This window comes from Microtus oregoni, unplaced genomic scaffold (genome assembly GCF_018167655.1).
Source record: "Microtus oregoni isolate MIOR12 unplaced genomic scaffold, Mior012 000008F_ref0000371, whole genome shotgun sequence".
Lineage (NCBI taxonomy): Eukaryota > Metazoa > Chordata > Mammalia > Rodentia > Cricetidae > Microtus > Microtus oregoni.
The window spans coordinates 35730612-35754896 of NW_024543067.1; the positions used below are offsets into that span (position 1 = coordinate 35730612).

Consider the following 24285-nt stretch of genomic DNA (forward strand, 5'->3'; position numbering starts at 1 on the left):
TGCATCAATGTACTCGGTGTAAGAAAAATCTTACTATTGTCTGTTGTAGAACCAGCGGTTAGTGGAGTGGTCATATATGGTACACCAGATGAAAGAGTTGTTGGAATGGCTGAAGTGGTCTCTGCCCCAGAAGCTGAGGGTATGATGTCTGATTCACTAGAAGAAAATTTGAGAGTTGCTGTGGAAAGTGGAGTGCTAGGCTTGGCGGAAAGAATGAGCCATGTTTCAGTTCTTTTTGGCTCACCAGGTAAAGTAGACAGAGGAGAAATTGTTGAACTTGCTTCTTTCCCAGGAAGCATGACCGAGGAGGCTGTGTTCTCTGTTTGACTTGAGGAAATAGTCAAAACTGGAGTAGCTGTATATATCTTTGTCTCAGAAGTAGTGACCCGTGATGTCATCATTTCTGTAACATCTGAAATAGTGTTATGTGGTTCAGAAGGAATAAGAGCTGTTGGGGTAATCATTTCTGGAGGGACAGATCTTGTAGGCATGGCTGAACTGGGCTGTCCCCCAACATGAGAGATCAAGGACATTGTGGTATGTGGTTCAGAAGGAATAAGAGTTGACGAGGACAACATTTCTGGAATGCTTGGAGACATGGATGTCCTTAGAATACTCAAAGGGGCTTCTGTTATAGGAGTGGTGAGTAATGAGGTTGGGTTTTCTGGTTGATCTGGAGAAGCAGCCAGAGTGGAAGATACTGAATCGATTTCTGTGTGAGAACTAGTGATGAGTGGTGATATTGTTTCTGTTACATGGGGAGAGATAGGCTTTGTAGACATGGTTGAACTGGGCTGTTCCCCAGCATCAGTGACCAAAGAAATTGTGGTATGTGCTTCAGAAGAAATAAGGTTTGGTGAGGTCATCATTTCTGGCACACCAGAGCTAGTGCCCAGTGATGGTATCATTTCTGTTACATGGGGAGAGACAGCCAGAGTAGACATGGATAAACTGGGCTGATCCCCAGCATGGGTGACCAATGTTCCAGTCTGTGCTTCAGAAGTAATGTGGTTCACAGCTGTTAAGGTCAGCATACCAGGAACATGAGGTGAGATGGTTGAAGTTAAAACTCCTGAAGTGTCTTCATTCCCAGGATGGGTGACCCATGGAACTGTGGACTCTGTTTGAACTGAGGAAACAGACAGACTTAAAGTGATTGGATGGTTTTCGGTTCCATTACTAGTGACTTGTGATGGTATCATTTCAGTTGTACTTGGAGATACAGATTTTGTAGACATGGCTGAACTGGACTGTTCTCCAAAGTGGGTGACAAGTGAAACTGTGGTATGTGATTCAGAAGGAATAAGAGTTGCTGATGTCATCATTTCTGGTACATTAGGGGAGATGGTCATAGAGAGAACCCTTGAAGTATCTTCTATTCCAGGATGGGTGACCCATGGGACTACAGTCTCAGGTTGACCTGGGGAAACAGTCACTGTTGTAGTCATTGCAGAGCTTTCTGTGCCCAGGTTAGTAAATAGTGATGGTGTCACTTCTGTTATACCCGGAGAGACACTCTGAGTAGACATGGATAAACTGGGCTGTCCTCCAGCATGGGGAACCAATGATGTTATGCTCTGTGTTTTAGGAGTGTGGTTCAGAATTGTTGAGGTCATCGTGTCTGGACCACTAAGTGAGATGGCTGTAGTCAGAACCACTGAAGTGTCTTCATTTCCAGGATGAGTTGTGGTTTCTGCTTCACCTACAGAATCTGCCAGAGTTGAAGAAGCTGAATGGTTATTTTTGCCTGAGAGAGTGATCATTGATGGTATCATTTCTGTTATACCTGGAGAGACAGTCTGAGTTGTCTGTTGTTCCTCAGCGAGGGTAATGAATGAAACTGTAGTATGTGGTTCAGAAGAAAGAAGAGGTGGTGAGGTAACCAAATCTGTGAAAATAGTTGAAATAGTGGAGGTTGGAGAACCTGAAGTGAGTACTCTTTCAATATGAGTCACCCATGAGGCTGTGGTCTCTCTTTCACCTGGGGAAACAAATAGAACTGGAGGGGTCTCTTCTGTCTCTGTCCCCAAAGTATTGGCTTGTGATGTCATTTCTGTTATACTGCTGGTCTGATCCTCAGCAGTGGTAACAAATGAAATTCCAGTTAGTGATTCAGAAGGAAAAAGAGTTGTTGTGGAAATCATTTCTGGGACACTGGCTGAAACGGTAGTACTTGGAACTCCTGATGTGCTTTCTCTTTCAGTGTGGGTGACCATTGTATAACTTCCTGTGCCCACGCTGGTGACTAGTGACTGTGTCATTTCTGTTGCATCATAAGATACAGTCTGAATAGACAAGGATGAACTGGGATGTCCACCAGGATGGCTGACCAGTGATTTTATGGTCACTGGTTCAGAAGGAGTGTGGACCAGAGGTGCTGAGGTCATCATGTCTGGAACAGCAGGTGAGATGGTTGTAGACAGATCCTCTGAAGAGACTTCTGTTCCAGGATGGGTGATCCATAGAGTTATGGTCTCTGGTTTATCTGTGGAAACTTCCAGAGTTGTGGGTGGTACAGAGCTAGAGCTAGTGACCAGTGATGGAATCAATTTTGCATTACCTGGAGAGCCAGCCAGAGTAGACATAGCTGAACTAGGCTGTTCCCCTTTTTGGGTGACAGAGGAGACTGTGGAATGTGATTCAGAAGGAATAAGAGTTGGGGAAGTAACAAGGTCTGGAACACTAGCTGAAATAGTGGTGGTTAGAACACCTGAAGTGTCTTCTCTTTCAGCATGAGTTACCCATGAGGCTGTGGTATTTGTTTGACCTGAGAAAACAAGTAGAGCTGAACTGGTTTCATGTGCCTCTGTCCCAGAAGTAGTGACCATAGATGTCATCAATTCTGTTACACCTGAAAAGATAGTCTGAGCAGACATGGATAAATTCGGATGTCCACCAGCATGTGTGACCAATGATGATGTGGTCTGTGGTTCAAGAGGAGTGTGGATCAGAGTTCTTGAGGTCATCATGTCTGGAACACCAGGTAAGATGGTTGTAGGTAGATCTTCTGAGGTGCCTTCTTTTCCAGGATGGGTAACCAATGGGGCTGTGGTCCCTGGCTGATCAAGTGAAAGAGCCATAGTTGAAGTCTTGGAATTGTTCTCTGTGCTTGAGTTAGTGACCAGTGAGGGTATCATTTCTGTAATACCTGAAGAGACAGGACGTGTAGACAAAGTTGCACGGGGCTGTTGTTCTATAGGAGTGACCAATGAAACTGTAGCATGTGATTCAGAAGGAATGAGAGTACTTGAGGTCAACATTCCTGGGATACCAGTTGACATGGTAGTAGTAGGAACCCCTGATATGGCTTCTCTTTCAGGATGGGTGGTCAATGGGGCTGTGATCTCAGGCAGGCCTGTAGAATCATTCAGAATTGAAGTCATTGCATGGCTTTCTATGCTTGAGCCAGTGACAAATGATGGCATCATTTCTGTTTCTATTACACCTGAAGAGACAGCCTGATCAGACAAGGATGGACTGGGATGTCTACCAGGATGTGTGACCAATGATGCCATGGTCTGTGGTTCAGGAGAAATATGGATCAGAATTGTTGAGGTCATCATGTTTGGAACATCAGGTGAGATGGCTGTAGAGAGAACTCCTGATGAGTCCTCTTTTCCAGGCGGTGTGACCCATGGGCCTGCATTCCCTGGTTTATCTGTGGAAACTGCCAGATTTGTAGCTAGTGCAGAGTTAGTGCTGAAGCTAGTGCCCAGTGATGATAGAGTTTCTGTTACACTTGGAGAGACATCCAGGGGAGGAATGGCTGAACTGGGCTGTTCACCAAAGTAGGTGGCAAAAGAAACTGTTGAATGTTGTTCAGAAGGAATAGGAGATGCTGAAGTAACAAGGTCTGGACCAGTAGTTGAAACAGTGGTAGTTTGAACATCTGAAGTGTCTTCTCTTTCAGCATGAGTCACCCATGTGTTTGTGGTCTCCCTTTGACCTGGAGAAACAAGTAGAGCTGGACTGGTTTTATGTGTTTTTGAGCCAGTAGTAGTGGTCTGTGATGTCATCATTTCTGTTGCTTCTGGAGAGACAGTCTGAGTGGACATGGATAAACTTGGTTGTGCGTCAGCATGAGTAACCAGTGATACTGTGGTCTGTGTTTCAGAAGGAATGTAGGTTGCACTTATTGAGCTTACATTCTCTGAAGCAGTAGCTGACATATTTGTAGTTAGAACATCTGAACTAACTGCCTTTATAGAATGGGAGGAGGCCCATGAATCTGTGCTCTCTGTTTGATCTGTGGATAATGTCAGCATTGAAGTTGTTGGACTTTTTGTTGTGATAGAGCTAGTGACCAGTGATGGTTCCATTTCTGTTACACCTGGAGAGCCAGCCAGAGTAGGGATGGCTGAACTGGGCTGTTCACCAATATGGGTGACAATAGAAACTGTTGAAGGTTGTTCAGAAGGAATAGGAGATGTTGAAGTAACAAGGTCTGGACCAGTAGTTAAAACAATGGTAGTTTGAATACCGGAAGTGTCTTCTCTTTCATCATGAGTTGCCCAAGAGTCTGTGGTCTCTCTTTGACCTGGAGAAACAAGTAGAGATGGACTGGTTTCATGTACCTCTGTCCTGGCATGTGACATCATCATATCCATTCCACCCTGAGAGACAACATCAGTGGACATGGATGGACTGAGATGTTCACCAGTATGAGTGACCAATGATGTTATGGTCTGTGGTTCAGGAGGAGTGTGGATCAGAGTCGTTATGGTCATCATGTCTGGAACAGTAGGTGAGGCCATTGTTCTTAGAACCCCTGAAGTATATTCTTTTCCAGGATAGGTGACCCATGTAGATGTGGTTCCTGGTTGGTCTGGGGAAATGGCAAGAATTGAAGTGACAGAATGGCTTTCTGTACTTGAGCTAGTGGCAAATGATGGTATCGTTTCTGTTATATTTGGAGAGATAGGCAGTGTAGCTATGTCTGAGCTATGCTGTTCCCCAATATGTGTGACAAATGACACTGTGGTGTTTTGCTCAGCAGAAATAAGATTTGGTGATGTCATCATTTCTGGTATGCTATGTGAGATGTTCAAAGATAGAACCCCTGAAGTACCTTCTTTTCCAGGATGGGTAACCCATGTGGCTGTGGTCCATGGTTGATCTGGTGAAACAGCCATAGTTGAAGTCATGGAATTGTTCTCTGTGCTTGAGTTAGTGACCAGTGAGGGTATCATTTCTGTAATACCTGTAGAGACAGGACTTGTAGACAAAATTGCACTGGGCTGTTGTTCTATAGGAGTGACCAATGAAACTGTAGCATGTGATTCAGAAGGAATGAGAGTACTTGAGGTCAACATTCCTGGGATACCAGTTGACATGGTAGTAGTAGGAACCCCTGATATGGCTTCTCTTTCAGGATGGGTGGTCAGTGGGGCTGTGTTCTCAGGCAGGCCTGTAGAATCATCCAGAGTTGAAGTCATTGCATGGCTTCCTATGCTTGAGCCAGTGACAAATGATGGCATTTCTGTTTCTGTTACACCTGAAGAGACAGCCTGATTAGACAAGGATGGACTGTGATGTCTTTCAGGATGCGTGACCAATGATGCAATGGTCTGTGGTTCAGGAGAAGTATGGATCAGAATTGTTGAGGTCATCATTTTTGGAATGTCAGGTGAGATGGCTGTAGAGAGATCCCCTGAAGAGATTTCTGTTTCAGGATGGGTGACCCATGGGCCTGTATTCCCTGGTTTATCTGTGGAAACTGCCAGAGTTGTAGCTAGTGCAGAGTTAGTGCTGAAGCTAGTGCCCAGTGATGATAGAGTTTCTCTTACAGTTGGAGAGACATCCAGGGGAGGAAGAGCTGAACTGGGCTGTTCACCAAAGTAGGTGGCAAAAGAAACTGTTGAATGTTGTTCAGAAGGAATAGGAGATGCTGAAGTAACAAGGTCTGGACCAGTAGTTGAAACAGTGGTAGTTTGAACATCTGAAGTGTCTTCTCTTTCAGCATGAGTCACCCATGTGTTTGTGGTCTCCCTTTGACCTGGAGAAACAAGTAGAGCTGAACTGGTTTCATGTGTTTTTGAGCTAGTAGTAGTGGTCTGTGATGTCATCACTTCTGTTGCTTCTGGAGAGACAGTCTGAGTGGACATGGATAAACTTGGTTGTGCGTCAGCATGAGTAACCATTGATACTGTGGTCTGTGTTTCAGAAGAAATATGGGTTGCACTTATTGAGCCTACATTCTCTGAAGCAGTAGCTGACATATTTGTAGTTAGAACATCTGAACTAACTGCCTTTACAAAATGGGAGGAGGCCCATGTACCTTTGGTCTCTGTTTGATCTGTGGATACTGTCAGCATTGTAGTTGTTGGACTGTGTGTTGTGATAAGGCTAGTGACCAGTGATGGCATCGTTTCTGTTACACCTGGAGAGCCAGCCAGAGTAGGGAAGGTTGAACTGGGCTGTTCACCAATGTGGGTGACAATAGAAACTGTTGAATGTTGTTCAGAAGGAATAGGAGATGTTGAAGTAACAAGGTCTGGACCAGTAGTTGAAACGGTGGTAGTTTGAATACCTGAAGTGTCTTCTCTTTCATCATGAGTCCCCCATGAGTCTGTGGTCTCTCTTTGACCTGGAGAAACAAGTAGAGTTGGACTGGTTTCATGTACCTCTGTCCTGGCATGTGACATCATCATATCCATTCCACCCTGAGAGACAACATCAGTGGACATGGATGGACTGAGATGTTCACCAGTATGAGTGACCAATGATGTTATGGTCTGTGGTTCAGGAGGAGTGTGGATCAGAGTCGTTATGGTCATCATGCTTGGAACAGTAGGTGAGGCTATTGTTCTTATAACCCCTGAAGTATCTTCTTTCCCAGGGTAGGTGACCCATGGGGATGTGGTCCCTGGTTGGTCTGGGGAAATAGCAAGAGTTGAAGTGACAGAATGGCTTTCTGTACTTGAGCTAGTGGCAAATGATGGTATCGTTTCTGTTATATTTGGAGAGATAGGCAGTGTAGCTATGTCTGAGCTATGCTGTTCCCCAATATGTGTGACCAATGACACTGTGGTGTTTAGTTCATCAGAAATAAGATTTGGTGGTGTCATCATTTCTGGTATGCTATGTGAGATGTTCAAAGATAGAACCCCTGAAGTACCTTCTTTTCCAGGATGGGTAACCCATGTGGCTGTGGTCCATGGTTGATCTGGTGAAACAGCCATAGTTGAAGTCATGGAATTGTTCTCTGTGCTTGAGTTAGTGACCAGTGAGGGTATCATTTCTGTAATACCTGTAGAGACAGGACGTGTAGACAAAATTGCACTGGGCTTTTGTTCTATAGGAGTGACCAATGAAACTGTAGCATGTGATTCAGAAGGAATGAGAGTACTTGAGGTCAACATTCCTGGGATACCAGTTGACATGGTAGTAGTAGGAACCCCTGATATGGCTTCTCTTTCAGGATGGGTGGTCAGTGGGGCTGTGATCTCAGGCAGGCCTGTAGAATCATCCAGAGTTGAAGTCATTGCATGGCTTCCTATGCTTGAGCCAGTGACAAATGATGGCATTTTTGTTTCTGTTACACCTGAAGAGACAGCCTGATTAGACAAGGATGGACTGTGATGTCTTTCAGGATGCGTGACCAATGATGCAATGGTCTGTGGTTCAGGAGAAGTATGGATCAGAATTGTTGAGGTCATCATTTTTGCAATGTCAGGAGAGATGGCTGTAGAGAGAACTCCTGACGTGTTCTCTTTTCCAGGCAGTGTGACCCATGGGCCTGCATTCCCTGGTTTATCTGTGGAAACTGCCAGAGTTGTAGCTAGTGCAGAGTTAGTGCTGAAGCTAGTGCCCAGTGATGATAGAGTTTCTGTTCCAGTTGTAGAGACATCCAGGGGAGAAATGGCTGAACTGGGCTGTTCACCAAAGTAGGTGGCAAAAGAAACTGTTGAATGTTGTTCAGAAGGAATAGGAGATGTTGAAGTAACAAGGTCTGGACCAGTAGTTGAAAAAGTTGTGTCTTCTCTTTCAGCATGAGTCACCCATGTGGTTGTGGTCTCTCTTTGACCTGGAGAAACAAGTAGAGCTGAACTGGTTTCATGTGTTTTTGAGCTAGTAGTAGTGGTCTGTGATGTCATCATTTCTGTTGCTTCTGGAGAGACAGTCTGAGTGGACATGGATAAACTTGGTTGTGCGTCAGCATGAGTAACCATTGATACTGTGGTCTGTGTTTCAGAAGAAATATGGGTTGCACTTATTGAGCCTACATTCTCTGAAGCAGTAGCTGACATATTTGTAGTTAGAACATCTGAACTAACTGCCTTTACAGAATGGGAGGAGGCCCATGTACCTTTGGTCTCTGTTTGATCTGTGGATACTGTCAGCATTGTAGTTGTTGGACTGTGTGTTGTGATAGGGCTAGTGACCAGTGATGGCATCGTTTCTGTTACACCTGGAGAGCCAGCCAGAGTTGGGAAGGCTGAACTGGGCTGTTCACCAATGTTGGTGATGAGTGAAAAGGTTGAATGTTGTTCAGAAGGAATAGGAGATGTTGAAGTAACAAGGTCTGGACCAGTAGTTGAAACGGTGGTAGTTAGAACACCTGAAGTGTCTTCTCTTTCATCATGAGTCCCCCATGAGTCTGTGGTCTCTCTTTGACCTGGAGAAACAAGTAGAGCTAGACTGGTTTCATATACCTCTGTCCTGGCATGTGACATCATCATGTCCATTCCAACCTGAGAGACAACATCAGTGGACATGGATGGACTGAGATGTTCACCAGTATGAGTGACCAATGATGTTATGGTTTGTGGTTCAGGTGGAGTGTGGATCAGAGTTGTTGTGGTCATCATGTCTGGAACAGTAGGTGAGGCCATTGTTCTTATAACCCCTGAAGTATCTTCTTTTCCAGGGTGGGTGACCCATGTAGATGTGGTCCCTGGTTGGTCTGGGGAAATAGCAAGAGTTGAAGTGATGGAATGATTTTCTGTGCTTGAGCTAGTGGCAAATGTTGGTATCGTTTCTGTTATATGTGGAGGAACAGGCCTTACAGACATGGTTGAACTAGGCTGTTCCCCAATGTGGGTATCCAATGAAGCTGTGCTATATGGTTTAGAAGGAGTACGAGTTGGTGAGGTGATCATTTTTGTTACACTATGTGAGATGGTTCTAGATAGAACTCTAGAAGTAACAAGTTCTTTTCCAGGAAGGACAAGCCTTGGGACTGTGGTCTCTGGTTCACTTGAAGAAACATATAGAGTTGAATCCAATAAAGAGTTTTTTGTGCTAGAGGTAGTGATGAGTGATGGCATCATTTCAGTTATGCCTGAAGACACAGGCCTTGTAGACATGGCTGAACTTGGCTGTTCCCCAATGTTGGTAACCAATGAAATTGTAGTATATGTTTCAGAAGGAATAAGAGTTGATGAGGTCATTGTTTCTGGCATGCTATGTGAGATGGTCTTAAATAGAACCCCTGAAGTGCCCTGCATTCCATGATCTGTTATCCCTGCTTTTGTAACCTCTGGTTGTATTAGGGATAAGTTTGTATTTGAAGTCACTGCATGGCTTTCTGTGCCTGAGCTATCAACCCGGGATGTCACTTCTGTTATACCCTGAGAGATTGCCATACTATTTATGGCCAAACTTTGTTGTTGCCCAGCAGGAGTTGCCAATGGTGTTATCTTCTGTGCTTCAGAAGGAATGTGGCTCAGGATTGTTGAGGTCATCATGTCTGTAACACTAGATGTTAAGTTTGTATTTCGAGCACCTGAACTGTCTTCTTTTTCAGTGCTGTTAATCCAAGATGTTGTTGTATTTGGTAGTCTTGTGGAAAAAGTGAAAGTTGGAGTTGTTGCATGACTTTCTGTACCTTCAGTAGTGACCAGTGATGTAGCCATTTCTGTTGTATCTGGAGAGACAGCCAGAGTAGATATGGTTGAATTGGGCTCTTTTCCAGCATCAGTTACCAATGAAACTGTAGTCTGTTTTTTTGGAATTTGTTTCACAGATTCTGAGGTCAGTTTTTCTAGAACATTGGGTGAAATGGTTGTAGTTAGCACCCTTGCACTGACTTCTGTTTCAGGATTCATGATCCATGATGTGGTGGTCTCTGTTTGACCTGAAGAAATAGTCTGATTTCTTTTACGGCTGCCTGTCTCAGAGCTAGTAAATAATTGTCTTATCATTTCTGTTACATCTGTAGAGACAGCCATAGTAGACATGGGTGAACTAATCTTTTCCTCAGAGTGAGAAATAAGAGACATCTTGGTATGTGTTTCAGAAGGTTGAAGAATAAGAATTGATTTGGATGTCTCTGCATCTTCCTCAGACCTGCGGCCTTCTAAGGTTACCATATCTGGAATACTAGATGAGAGAGCTATAGTTGGAGTACTTGGAGCAGATGATCCGGCTTCCTGTTCAACTGTGGTGGCTGTTGAGGGTGTGGTATAAGATTCAATATGGGAAAAACTTGGGCTTGTCCTGGGAACCTTTGTGTTCATTTCTTCAGGACTGATAACAAATGGGGCTGATGTGCCTGCTTCATCTGGTGAAGCAGTAAGAGTTGCAACAGAAGAACTTCCTTCTGAAATTTTAGAAGGTGTTACTTGTGATGCTGTTTTCTCCAGTATTTGTGAATAACTTGTTATTTCTGGGGAAATTGTACTGGTGTAAATCTCAGAACTAGGGCCTAGTGAAGTCACTATCCCAAGTACACCAGAGGAAGCTGTCATAGTTGGAATGGATGAAGGTTTTTGTACCACAGTATGAGTGGACATTGAGACTCCTATCTCTGGTTTATCAGAAGAACGAGTCAAAGCTGGAATATTGGTGCTGGTGACTATCCTAAAAGTAGGGACAGGTGAACTCAGTACTTCTGACACATTAGGTGAAAAAGCAGAAGTTGAAGAATCTGATCTGGCTTCTGTCTCAGAACTGGTGGATATTGAGGGTAAACTATCTGATGCAGTGTGGGAAACATCTGGAGTTGTCATGAGGACTGTCAGGTTAGTCTCCGAAAAATGAGTATCCCATGATTTTGTTTCACCTGTCCCGCCAGGTAAAGTAGATAGAGTCAAAACATCTGAAGTACCTTCTCTGCCAGAGTGGGTGACCCATGAGGTTATAGTGTCTGGATCATCTGGGGAAGCAGTTTGGATTGCATGTGTCTCTGCCCCAGAACTAGACACCAGTGATGTTATCACTTCTGTTACACCTAGAGAGACAGCTCCAGTAGAAGTGGCTAAACTGGACTCTTCCCCTGCATTGGTTGCAAGGGAAACTATAGTCTGTGGCTCAGAAGAATGGAGCATCAGAGTTGATGTAGTTGTTTTTGAATCTGTACCAAAACTAGGGACCTGCGAAGTCACCATATCTTGGACAACAGGTAAGACAGTTGTGGTTAGAACAGATGAACTTGTTTCTGGACCAATAATTGTGGATGCTGCGGGAGGTGTAGTGTCTAAATCCATATGGGAAAAACTTGGCCTTGTTGCTTCATCTGGCTCAGTAGGAGTCCTAGTCCCAGATGGAATCTTAGAACTAGCTTTATCTCCAAGATGGCTGACTTCTGAGGCAGTGATCTCTGGCTGACTTGAGAAAGCAACCTGAGTTGGAAATAGACTTGTTTCTAATTTACTGCTTGTGGTGAGTGACATCATCTCTGGAACATCAGGGGAGACAGTCAGAGTTGCAATGGTTGAACTCACCTGTGGCCTATGGTGGCTGACCAATGGTACTGTGGTGTCTGACTCATCAGCAGAAACAGACTGAGCTGGAGTACTTTCAGTAGTTACTGTTGAAAAACTAGGAGCCAGTGAGGTCAGAACCCCTTTCTCCTCAGGTGAAAAAATAGAAGACGAGCCAGCTAAATTTGTTTCTGTTCCAAGACTGGAAGCCACTGAGGGTGTAACATCTAACCCATGCTGAGAAAAATTTGGGACTGTTTTGAGAACTGTAGGACTGATTGCTGCATGAGGAGTGAATAAGGAAATGGTTGTATCTGGCTCACCAGGAAAAACAGCCAAAGTTGGAACAGCCGAACTGGACTTGGCCTCAAGATGAATGGCCCCTGGAATGGTGGTTTCTGGTTGACCTGGGGAAACAGTTGAAGTTGGAGATGGATGGCTTTTTGTTCCAGAACTGGTTATTAGTGAGGCCAACATTCCTGGTACAGTAGGGGAGTCAGATGGAACTGTAATACCTAAACTTGTCTGGGCTCCAGCATCGGTAGTAAATGAGTTCATTGTCTCTGGCTTAGAAAAAGAAACAGACAAAGATGGAATACTTGTACTGGTCACTGCTCTAGAACTAGTGGCCAGTGAGGTCATTGTATGTGGTACACCAGGTGAAACCACTGTATTGGGAAGAGCAGAGCTGACTTCTTTCCCAGTACTTGTGGTGGTTGACAGTGTCAAATCTGATCCACCATGAGAAAATGTTAGGGCTGTCTTAGGAAGAGTAACGTTTGTCTCCGTAAGATGGTTGATTCCTGATGTTGTTGTATTTTGCTCACTAGAGGATGTACTCTTCACAGTGGAAAAACTTGAGGTGTCTTCTGTCCCAGTCTGGGTGAGCCAAGATGTTGTATTAAACAGTTGATCTGGAAAAGCAGTCAGGGTTGAAGTAGTTGGCTCTATTATCTTTCCTGATACAGCAGCTGAATTACTTGTATTTAGAATAGCTGTAGTTCCCCATGCTTTGGAATCAGTGACAAGTGTGCCAGGGGACTCTGGTTCCTCAGCAGGAGTCATAGTGGATGTACTATTTTTTTCCTGTGTCTGAGAACTAATGACCAGTGAGGTTTCCAATCCTGCTATAACACGTGATGTAGTAGTGTTTGGAAAGGCTAGCATGACTTCTGTCCCACGGGTGGTATCCACTGAGAGCGTGGTAGTATCAGATTCAATATTTCCAGAAACAAGGATTCTGCTCTGTGTAAGATGTGTGTCCCTTGGGAATATTGTATGTGACTCACTAGGTGCGACTGTGAGATTTTGGAGAGCTGGCTTGGTCTTTGCTCCAATACTAATATCCAATGAGGTTTCCATTCCTGATGTGTCAGTAGGAAAAGTGCTGGCAACAGAATAACTCACCTCTGTTCCAGGATGGGTAACCCCAGAAACTATTGTCTTTGGTTTACTCGGGGAATCAGTAAGAGTTGGAATAAACATACCAGTGCTTTCTTCAGGCCCGCTAATCAGTGAGGTTGGCAAATCTGGTATTATAGAGAAAACAGTTAACTGTGGAAAAGCTGAACTCACTTCTTCTCTGGGAATGGTGGCTGTGGACACCTTGGAATCTGATTCTCCTTGAGAAGCACTCAGCGTCATCTTGGCAGCAGCTGAAGTCATCTCCAAAGGATAGGTGACCCATGAGACTGTGCCAGAGTCACCAGAAGAGTCAGTTAAGGTACGACTAGCTTGGCTGGTCTCTGTCCTAAGACTGGGGCTCCTCGAGACTGTGCTCTCTGGTTCTCTACTGTACAAAGATAGTCTTGTTCTGAGGACCATGCTGGTCTTTTCCCTAGAGCCTGTAGAAGGTGATGCTGTTATCCCTAGGACATTGTGGGAGGCATCTGAGGCTGTGATAATCATCTCTGTTGTGTTTATGTTGCCCGTTGTCTCTGGTGTCGTGAGGTGATCCAGGGGTCTTGAAGTTGTAGAGATTTTGGTGGTTGAAGTGGCAATGGGTGTAGCTTTCAGAGCTGTATCAGTGGTCTCCGCTTTTACTCGCCCTTCTGTGGATAGCTCTGTAAGTAGAAACGTGCAACACAAATTGTAAAGATGTTTGCACTTTCTCAATAGGCAATTCATACTTTTTTTACTGTATATGATAAAGGGAGAGAAGTATTTATGATAGTACTGCTTTCTTGAGATGTGAGTGGCATGATCTGGGAAGGGAAAAGGTACTGTGAATTTTGCTATATTGCTCATCCATTTCCCTGACTCCTTTTTTATTTTCTGGTGTATGTGTGTGTCTGTATCTGTGTGTGTCTCTCTGTGTGTGTGTGTGTCTGTGTGTGTGATACAGAAACAGAGAGACAGGATTTTCTGTTTCCTGGCCAGCCTTAAACTCAGTACATAGCTGACGGTATTTTGAGATTATAGATATGCATTACCACATTTAGTTTATATGGTGCCAACGACAGAAACTAGGGGCCTTGTGAATTCTAGGCAAGCACTCTACCAACAGAACTCCAACTTTAGTCTTCCTGGATTTTTTTGAGCTGTAACTCTTTCATAAATTTGTGACCACACATCCAATCCTTGTTCCTCTCTATTTTCCATACTACTCAAGGTTAGCTTTCTGTCCTCCTGACCTACCTATCTCCCATCAGGTCCCACCAATTCTGATCATTTTCATGGGCAAGTTTAAATCAAACTTACTGAGGATTCATTATATTTAATTTTTTCCGTTTCTTACCACAATGTCTGAACTGCAGTTATCATCTTCAGATTTGCTGGCTGTTGATAACTATTAATATTTCACTGCTTGACACATGATAGGTATTCAACTTAAAGAATTGAGTGAATGAATGAATAAATGAGGTCCTGAAAGAATGGTGCATAAGAATGCACCTCCTTTGTTTTGAGAGAGGTGATATGTGTCATTAGTTTGAATGTCTGGGCTTCATAATGTGATATCCCTGTGCTGATTTTGTCATTTTTACTAGAGATGTGGCTGTAAAGTAGCATTTTTGACTTTCTGCAAACCAAGGTTTGCTAGCACTCTGTGATTATAAAATATTTTTTTCTGGAAGTCATTTAACATTTCATGATATTGTTTTATGAATACATTTAAGAGTGTACATGGGTTGGGCATGGAGTTCATTGAATAGAACATTTACCTAGCATTCGTGGAGTAAGCCCCTGGAACTTCACTGTCTGAGTATGGTGGTGCATTCCTGTAAATACTGTGACCAAAACTGGAATCTGCACACTAAGGTACCTTGAACTGACTTCTTTTCCTTCTGTTCTTTGTCTTCTCTGTCATGCTGGGACCGCTCTCAACTTAGGCTAGACTACATGACTCTCTGTCTTAGATTTAACAACTGCTTTTCAGGAAACCCACCTATAAATCAATAGCTCTGATTTGGTGGTGACTTTGTCCAAAGCCTAGATCGTCAAAGTAGCTTATTAAAATCAAGGTTCTCACTATGACTATGGAAAAAATGCCCAACATTGTTAGCCACTTTACATAGATGCAAAACTACACCAAGATTCACTTTCATCTTAGTCAAAATGACATTTATGTACAAATTAGAAAATGAGTGCTTAAAAATATTGGAAAAGAATCAACATTATAGACTCTTGGTGGGAATATAAGTCTATCTACTTCAGAAAAAAAATTATAGAGATTGCTTAAGAAACTAAAAACAGGAAACAGGAAAGATGGTTCCATGACTAGGAGTACTTTCTGCTTATGCAGAAGACCTGCTTTCCTTCAAAGTATCTACTTAGTGACTTATAACCACCCATGACTCCAGTTCCAGGGATCTGATGCCTCTTTATACTTTCACAGGCACCAGACATGCCTACAATCCCTCAGTGAGGAGCTGGAGCATGGTTCTGTGGTAGAGCCTCTGCCTAGAACCTTCCCGTGAGAAACCTGGAAATGTGGCTCAGAAGTGCCGGTCTTGGCTTAAAATCTAGTGAGGAGCCAAAGGCATCAAGAGCGTGCTGGAGTAGCATGTACAAGCTGCTGTGACTTACCGCAAGCATTCTCTACACACAAAGTTGCATTATAATTATTGTGTTCCTTTGATGTCTTTCTATGCATTCTCAGTTTATATCAATGTCTCCAACATATATATTTTATTTCATTAGCAAATAAGAGTGGGCATGGGGAAACTTATCTGAAATCTTAGTGTTTAGGAGACTATGATAATAAAATTGTAAGTCTGAGGCCAGCTTAGGTTACAAAGAAAGGTTTTTGAGAGAGAATAGAGGAGAGAGAGATTAATGTTTGGGATCTGGAGCAAATCCTGTTCAGCATATTATGAGAATACTATTATACACTGTGTTCTACATAGTAACCATTAGATAAAGATTCAGCTCAGACAAGCATTCATGAAAATCATGTTGTAGTGATAATTCATTTGTATTTTAATAAATAAAGCTTGCCTGAAGTTCAGAGAGTAAAGCAGCCACTGATTAGCCTTATAGACCAGACAGTGGTGGCACACACCTTTAATCCCAGAAACCATGCCAGTTTGCCATAGAAACTGGGCAGTAGTGGTGCATGCCTTTAATCCTAGCACTAGAGAGGAGAATATAAGGTGGGATGAGACAGCTCTCACACACAGGTTAATTCTGATATTTTTGGAGGCAGGATCACCATTTCAGACTGAGGTAGAGGTAAGAATCAGTGACTAGCTGTTTTGCTTTTTTGACCTTCAGGTTGAAACCCATTTTTTTTCCTCTGGATTTTTATTAATTGTGCTACACCATGTAGTATCCTCTTTAAGGAAATCAAGAGGTTTGGTGTGCTCTGGCACAGGAAATGAGGCAGGGGTATTATTTCTACTTTCTAGGGAGTAAGCACAGTGGTACTTACCTTTAGAGCTAGCAGGTGATATAGAAGTCAAAGGGCTCTTTACTAGGTCTGGGGTGTCTCCATTGGCAGCTCCATCAGGGGTCTCCGTCTGGGACTGCATGCCATCTTCTGTTTCTGCGGGTGAGAGTTAGGAAGAAAATTAGTAAGCAGCTCTCCTAGAAAGACTGTACTGTCACGTCATTGAGTACGTGTTATTCTTTTTCTAGAGTTCATGGCAGTGACCTCAAGCACAGCTATACAGAATGAGTCCCCACATCCATCACCTTCCTATAAATTTATCAATTTGTCCATACATCTACATGCAGATCTGACAGCCTTTCCTTTCTTATACCCTTTGCTTTCTATTATCAACCTTTACTTTATTTCTCTCTCATCCCCCTCCTCCTTCCTTCTCTTATACCCTTCCTTCCTTCCTTCCTTCCTTCCTTCCTTTATTTCTACCTTCCCTCCTACCCTCCTTCTTCTTTTTCTTTCTCTCATTCTCTCTCTGTCTATGTCTCTCTCTTTTGCAGAGTCTCATATAGCCCAGACAGACTTCAAACTTGGTATATAGCTGAAAAGGACCTTGAATTTCTGTTCCTCCTGTCTCTAAGCTCCTATGTACTTGGAATACAGGCGTATACCACCATGCCTACTTTATACAATGCTGAGGGGCAACCAAGAGCCCTGTGTATGCTAAACACCCCACCTTCTACTTTCTGCCTGCCCTTCTTTTCTTCCATATTTACTTAAATGTGCCATTATCTTTTTATTTGATTTGACTTCAGAATGAACTACAAATAAGAATCAAAGTAAAGTATGGTATTAAGGACATGAAATCCAAACACTTAGTGTGCTGAGGAAGAGGAATCATGAGTTTGAGGCCCACTTGGTTATATACAAGGACAATGTATAGAGAAAGTGAATCAATGATTTCAAATGTCTACCATTCATGTGACTTGTTTAAACTATCTGTGTAGGAGCTCAAACACATTTCTTCTGGAGACTGCCTAATGAAGATAGTAGTGATGTTGAAGGACATTCTTGGAGCTATATCACAAATAAAATCAATTTAATTATCAGATTTAATTCTTTCACAAAAAATAGAATCCTTAAAAGGTCTTATTCTGTATTTAGTGCTTTCTGGGTCCCCCCCACATCATCAGGTACTTTAATCCTTCAGTTTTCATGATCACATGTTTTTCCTTCTTTCTAGTAATAGGTTGAACTCAAAGGCGGAAACTCTCCATTGAGTCAAGCCTAGTGGTACTATAATGCCTATAGTTACTGCTGTGTGGGAGGCTAGGGCAAGACTTTCAAATTCAAGGTCAGCATAATTTACAGGGTTAATTTCAGGCTAGCATGGGCCTCCATATGTCACATATATACATGAAACAAGGGCTGCTTAGGAATAAAGCATATGTGTCAGTCCCTATGGAACAACCTCCCAAAACAAATCAAAGCAAAATTGCTTCCTTTTATCTACATGTTATTTTGGTTAAATTCTAGACCACTATGCATCACTGATATGTCCTCTTAGGATCCCCATGCTACCCAAATACCTCCCGCTTTATGGCCACTTAGCCTTTTTGTAGAACTTGAAAGAGTTTACAATTGCTCTCTAAATCTTGTCTTCCTATGGCTACTGTAACGCCAGAATCTCTTGTATTTTCTTCTAGTTTTTTTAACTACTCCTGCTAAAATTAAAGATTAAGTACATAAATTCTTACTCTAGAATAGCTTGAATTATTTTTTGTTTGGGGGCTCTTGGGGTTCAAACCAAGAGAATTATGCTATATACCTATCTCTTTGATTTTTCAAACAGAGCCTCACTGTATAACTCTGATTCTCTTTGAACATAAGATTTTTATGTCTCAGCTTTCCACATGCTGGGGTGACAGGCATGCACCAAGCACACCTGACTAAGTTCTTGTTTAGTTCTGTCATCTATTAGTTTTATGACAGTGAGAAAATTATTTTTATATTTTCTATGTATTTTGACTTTATTACCCACAAAATAATATTAAAATGACTGTTTAAAACCTTTGTGAAACAGTGTTGACATAGATATATGTGTTGTACAAAACTCAAGTCCAAACAGATTAAAGACCTCAATATAAATCCGACCACACTGAACCTGATAGAAGAGAAAGTGGGAAGTACACTTCCATGCATGGGCACAGGAGATCACTTCCTAAATATAACACAAGTGGCATAGGCACTAAGAAAAACAATAAATAAATGAGACCTCCTGAAACTGTGAATCTTCTGTAGAGCAAAGGACGCTGTCAATAAGATACAAAGGCAGCTTACTGACTAGGAAAAGGTCTTCACCAAACTTATATCATACAGAGGACTGATCTCCAAAATATACAAAGAACTCAAGAAATTAAACATTAAAATTCCAAATAATCCAATTTAAAAATGGGGTACAGAACTAAACAGAGAATTCACAACAGAAGAATCTCAAATGGCCAAAAGACACTTAAGAAAATATTCGAGACCAGCCTGGTCTACAGAGCTAGTTCCAGGACAGGCTCCAAAACCACAGAGAAACCTTGTCTCGAAAAAAACAAAAACAAAAACAAAAAAAAAAAAAAGAAAAGCATCCTTAGCCATGAGGGTAATGCAAATCAAAATGACTCTAAGATACCATCTTACAAAAGTCAGAATGTTTAAGATCAAAAACACCAATGATAGCTTATGCTGGAGAGGATGTGGAGTAAAGAGAACAGTCCCCATTGCTGTTGGGAATGCAAACTTGTACAAGCACTTTTGAAATCATTATGGTCGTTTCTCAGAATACTGTGAATCAACCTACCTCAAGACCCAGCAGTGGCACTCTTGGGCATATACCCAAAGCATGCTCAATCATACGACAAGAAATTTGCTCAACTATGTTCATAGCAGCATTATTTGTAATATCCAGAATCTGAAAACAATCTTGATTCCCCTCAAGCAAAGAATGGATAAAGAAAATGTGGTACATTTATGTGTTTACATTTACATATTTACATTTACACATTTACAGCGATAAAAACTGACATCTTGAAATTTGCATGCAAATAGATGGAACTAGAAAAAACCATCTGAGTGAGGTAACCCAGGCTCCAAAAGATGAGCATGGTATGTATGTACTTACTTATAAGTGGATACTAGCTGTAAAGCAAAGGATAATGAGCCTATCATCTATGACCCTAGAGAAGCTAAGTAACAAGGTGAACCCTAAGAAAAACACATATAGAGTTAACTGGAAAGGGGAAATAGACAAGATCTCCTGACAAAATTGGGAGCATGGGGATGGGGAGAGAAGGGATGGTAGATGGGGAAGAAGAAAGAAGAGACTGGAAAGGGGGAGGAGAAGTTGAGGGAATGGAATAGTTGAGATGGAGGAAGGGCAGAGATGACAGCAAGAAAAAAGATACTCTGATTAAGGGAACAATTATGGGGCTAGCAAGAAACCTGACACTAGAGAAATTCCCAGGAATTCACAAGGATGACCCCAGCAAAGACCCTAAACAATAGAAAAGAAGGTGCCCAAATTGGCCTTGCCCTGTAGTCAAATTGATGACTATCTAAAATGTCACCATAGAACCTTCATCTAGCAACTGATGGAAACAGAGGCAGAGTCCCACAGCAGAGCAGTGAACTGAGCTCCCAAAGTCCAGTTGAAGAGCGGGAAGAGTGAGAATATGAGCAAAGAGGTCAAGAACATGATGGGTTCACCCACTGAAACAGTTTACATGAGCTAATGGGAGCTCATCAGATCTAGCCAGACAGGGAACAAAACAGTGTAGGACCAAACTAGATCCTCTGAATGTGGGTGACAGTTGTATGAGCCTGTGGCACACTGGGGGGCCACTGGCAGTAGCACCAGGATTTATCCCTACTGCTTGTACTGGATTTTTGGGAATTCATTCTCTTTGGATGGATACCTTGCTCATCCTCAATGTAGTAAGGAGGGCCTTGGACTTTCTCCAAAGCAATGTGCCTTGCCCTCTCTGAGGGGTGGATGGAGGGGTGGTTTAGGGGAGAAGGTGGAGTGAGTGGGAGGAGGAGAGGGAATGGGAATTGGGTTTGGTATGTAAAATGAAAAAAATATGGTTTGTTTTTCTTTTAAAAAATAAAAAAGAAATATGTGCTGTATAAACTCAATTGTCACTATCACCACTACTAATTATGATTAATAATCATGTGAAATATCTATTACTTTGTAGTAATTGCTCATTGACTCACTCGTTTTTCTTTGTTTTTCATATGCCTAGCCCAGTTATTAAAAGTGATTGGTGTTAGCAGTTCAACCAAAGTTTGCTAAATGAATTTATAATATGGTATTAGAGGGTATAGGTCACCTATATAGCATTTATTTCACATGTGCAAGGTACTAAGTGTCATGTACAATAACACACAAAACAGGATTCATGCTTTTAAACAGTTGAATGAATTTGAAGATGTACAGCATATAAAATAGAGTTTAGCTCAGCCGTAATTTGTAGGAACTATATATAAGTATGTTAATAATAGGCAGATAGAAAAATAAATATCCTAGATTTTATGTCATGTGGAGACAAACAAACATACCAAAACCCCAAAAGCATAAAACTGACTACAAAGGAAGTTGAAGGAATATAAAAGGTAGAGAAGAAAGGGAGAAAAGTTCATAATAGGAAGTGGGGATGAGAGCATTGTTTGAGCATGCATGAGCATATTAGAATGAAATCCACCTATTTGTACAATTTATATGATTTAACAATGTTAATTGTAGTCATGATAGATAATGTGACTATGATAATTAACCACTAATTTTCTTTCTACCTTCTAGGAAAGGGCTGTTGCCTATGATCCTCCTCAGTCTGTGAAAGGAAATGTGGGAACAGCAGATTCCTACTTCTCAAGCTGGTTGAATGTGTAGGAACTTGGAAAGCACTGTCACCCTTCCCAAGTCAGAACTCTCAGTCATTATGTTTCTCAAGAATGGTTATAAATATGTCTTGCTAGAATGAGTTCTAGGCTTCAAGGTTCTAAACTTAACGATAGAATCTCAAGAGATGCCACTAATTTTAACAACACTGTTATCTTCTGTTTGTAAATTACCTGAAGGAGTAGTCTTGTGCAGAGCTGGGCTGGCTGTAAAGTCAGTGCTAGTGGAAACAGGAAAGGGCAGTGATGTAGAAGCTGAAGAAAGTAATTCTTTTACAGTGGTGGCCACCAAAACATCACCATGGCTTGACTTTGTTATTGAATGAGGACTGTTAGAAGTCATAAGTGAGCTGCCTTTTGGAATGCTGGTTGTGGCAAATGAAGCCATATCTTCTGCTGCAGAAAGGGTTGTTTCATCTGAAGTCATCTCATCTGCAGGAGGCATATCAGTTCTTGGAACATGAGTACTTTCTGGTGAGGGCACAGGAAAATTGGATTCTGGGAAGGATGTTACCCCAGTAGACTCAGTAATAGATGAAGAATGTAAGATGGTGACTGTTTGTACTGGAACTTCAGTAAACTGTGAAGACTGAGTCTGATAAGGAGTTGATATGTTCCTAGCAGAAGTAACAGCAGTCTCAGAACTTGGCAAAATGGGAGTGGACATAGGAGATGAAGGCATGTTTGTTTGTAGAGACATGCTAGTATCCCTCAATCCAGAAGTCAAATGGAAAAATTGGTCAGTATTAGATCTTTTAGTCTCTAAATGGGCAGGCAATGATGTGGACATAGAAGTCACCCATGTGGAGGAAGAGGTACCAACTCTATAGGCATCCCTGGATGATTCAGAGGGTATCGGTACAGAGGAACTTAGCTCATGCCCTGTACTGACAGCCTCCATGTTGGCTACTTTGAATTTTGAGGAAGAATGAAAATTTTCTCTATCAGTAGTAACTTCAGGTAAGCCCAATATTTCAAGTGAGTTGCTGCTCAAATTTGGAGGTGAACCTGGTTCAGTTTTCAAGCTTCTGATCAATGTATCCATTGTCTTAGAAAATTCAGAGGTGTGGAATGAAGTCTCAGGAAAAGAGGTAGAGCTTGAACTCTGTGGTGGTAGAGAGGAAGCAGAAGAAGGTGGAGTCTTTGTTAGTAATGACAAAAAGGAAGACGCAGTACCATCTTGGAGAACAGCCTTAGATGACACAGTGTTTTGTAACTGGGGTCCAGGAGTGGTTATGTCCACACTGGTTGCTTCAGTTCTGTTCAAAATGTAAGATGTTTGTGAGGTTCTCGTGTCCTTTGAATTGACTAACTCACTGTTTCTCCAGCTTGGAAACGGTGTTGTAAAATAATCTAAGTTTGAGTCCAATTCCTTTGGAGTTCTTTCCCCAGAAGAGAATGTGGGGACCCCAGAAGCAGGAGAGGTGAGACTTTGTCCTTCTGATGAGGAAGTAGCAAGAAAAGGTGATGTTGCCAGAGGTATTTCTACAGACTTCACAGAGGGGGTTGCTTCATGGCCTGGGAAGTCTGTTTGTGACAGTGGCTCAGAACTGGTGGAATGAGTTATGGAGTCTGGGTGCAGAACTGTCTGAGTTACAGTAGAGAGATCCCCTGTATCATCAGTAGTTACTGACGTGCTCCAAGGAGTTGTGACCTTGGATGATTCTGCAGCATTAATTACTTGACTGTGGTCAATGTTTGGGAAGGAAACAGTAGAGATATTAGAATTATTTCCCATTGAGATGTCTGCTGTTTTTGTGAAGGATTCAGAGCTTGAAATAGGTATTCTATCAGCCGAGTTAACTTCTGTTCTTGAAATCCCAGTGTAAGTCCTAGTGGGCACTGTGAAAAGATCAGAGCTACGTTTTGTCATTAAGTTAGTATCTTCAGGCATGGTGATTTCCTGTTCTATTGAAGTTAGGGGGAAAGTTCTCTGAGTTTCTGTATGTGCAGGTTTAGATATGGGCATTGATGTGGAAAGGGCTGTGTGCCAATTGTTTTGCGGAGTCATCATTACAGTTGTTATTCTTGATGGAATGGAATTAACTAGGACAGTGCCTTGGGAATACGCTCCAGGACTATTGGTTTCTATTTTGTTTCCTAGGTTTTTTGAGGGAATGTGATCTGCTGTGAGGTTTCTTATGTCATATGAAGGACCTGGAATTGATAGTCCCGTGGTATCCAGGCCTTGGGTTGAAGTGCTCCCAGAAAGTACATTTTCATCTTTTCCAGTTGAGGTTGTTTCTTGAAGAGAAGTTACAAATGCAGTCACAAAGTCAAGGGCAGAGTCATTTTGTACTTGTGAAGTAGAAGTAAAAGGTGGTGTGGTTTTCTCAGTCACAGTTGATGTTGAATCTGAAGAGCTGTGTTTTTCTTTGAGTAAAGACTGTTCCTCGCAACCCCTGGATCCAGTTATCATTGCTAAATATGGAGATGTCTGAGGCTCAGGTGAAGAAAACTCTGCCACAGAAACAGTGGTTGCAGTGTCCCTAGACAGGGCATCATATAATAAAGACCCAGAATTATCTGCCTCCAAGATGGAGGTTAACTCTATGTGTTCTTTTGTGCTAGGATAGGTAATGTGTCTGAGAATGCTTCCAGTGGTGATGTCTTCTGATGTTGAGAAAGAAGGGGGGATTCTCGTGGAGAGTCTGCCAGCTGTAATGGCCTCTGAAATGGAGAGGTCAGTAGACATGCTAGGGGGCAACTGAGAAGAAACAGTTTCATGTGTTGTGGCAATTCTGGTCTCTTCAAGAATGGTAGTTTGTGGGAGTGATTGGCTTGGGGAAGAAGTTGTGTGAGCCATAATTCCAGAGGCCTCTGAAAATGCTGCCTCTGAAATAGAAACTGTAGTATCCACCAGTGGGTGCT

General features: G+C 42.3%; 1 protein-coding gene across 1 annotated transcript in view; it reads right to left on the reverse strand.

Moving 5' to 3' along the window:
- LOC121451308 (mucin-16-like) overlaps nt 1–24285 on the reverse strand; it is a 192194-nt gene that overhangs the window by 134223 nt on the left and 33686 nt on the right. The window contains exons 3-6 of the mRNA XM_041656777.1: nt 21589–24096; nt 16516–16629; nt 13221–13708; nt 109–12212 (exon numbers count right to left, since the gene is read on the reverse strand). Of these exons, the coding sequence (XP_041512711.1) occupies nt 109–12212; nt 13221–13708; nt 16516–16629; nt 21589–24096 (15214 nt within the window). The remainder of the gene's footprint in view (nt 1–108; nt 12213–13220; nt 13709–16515; nt 16630–21588; nt 24097–24285) is intronic.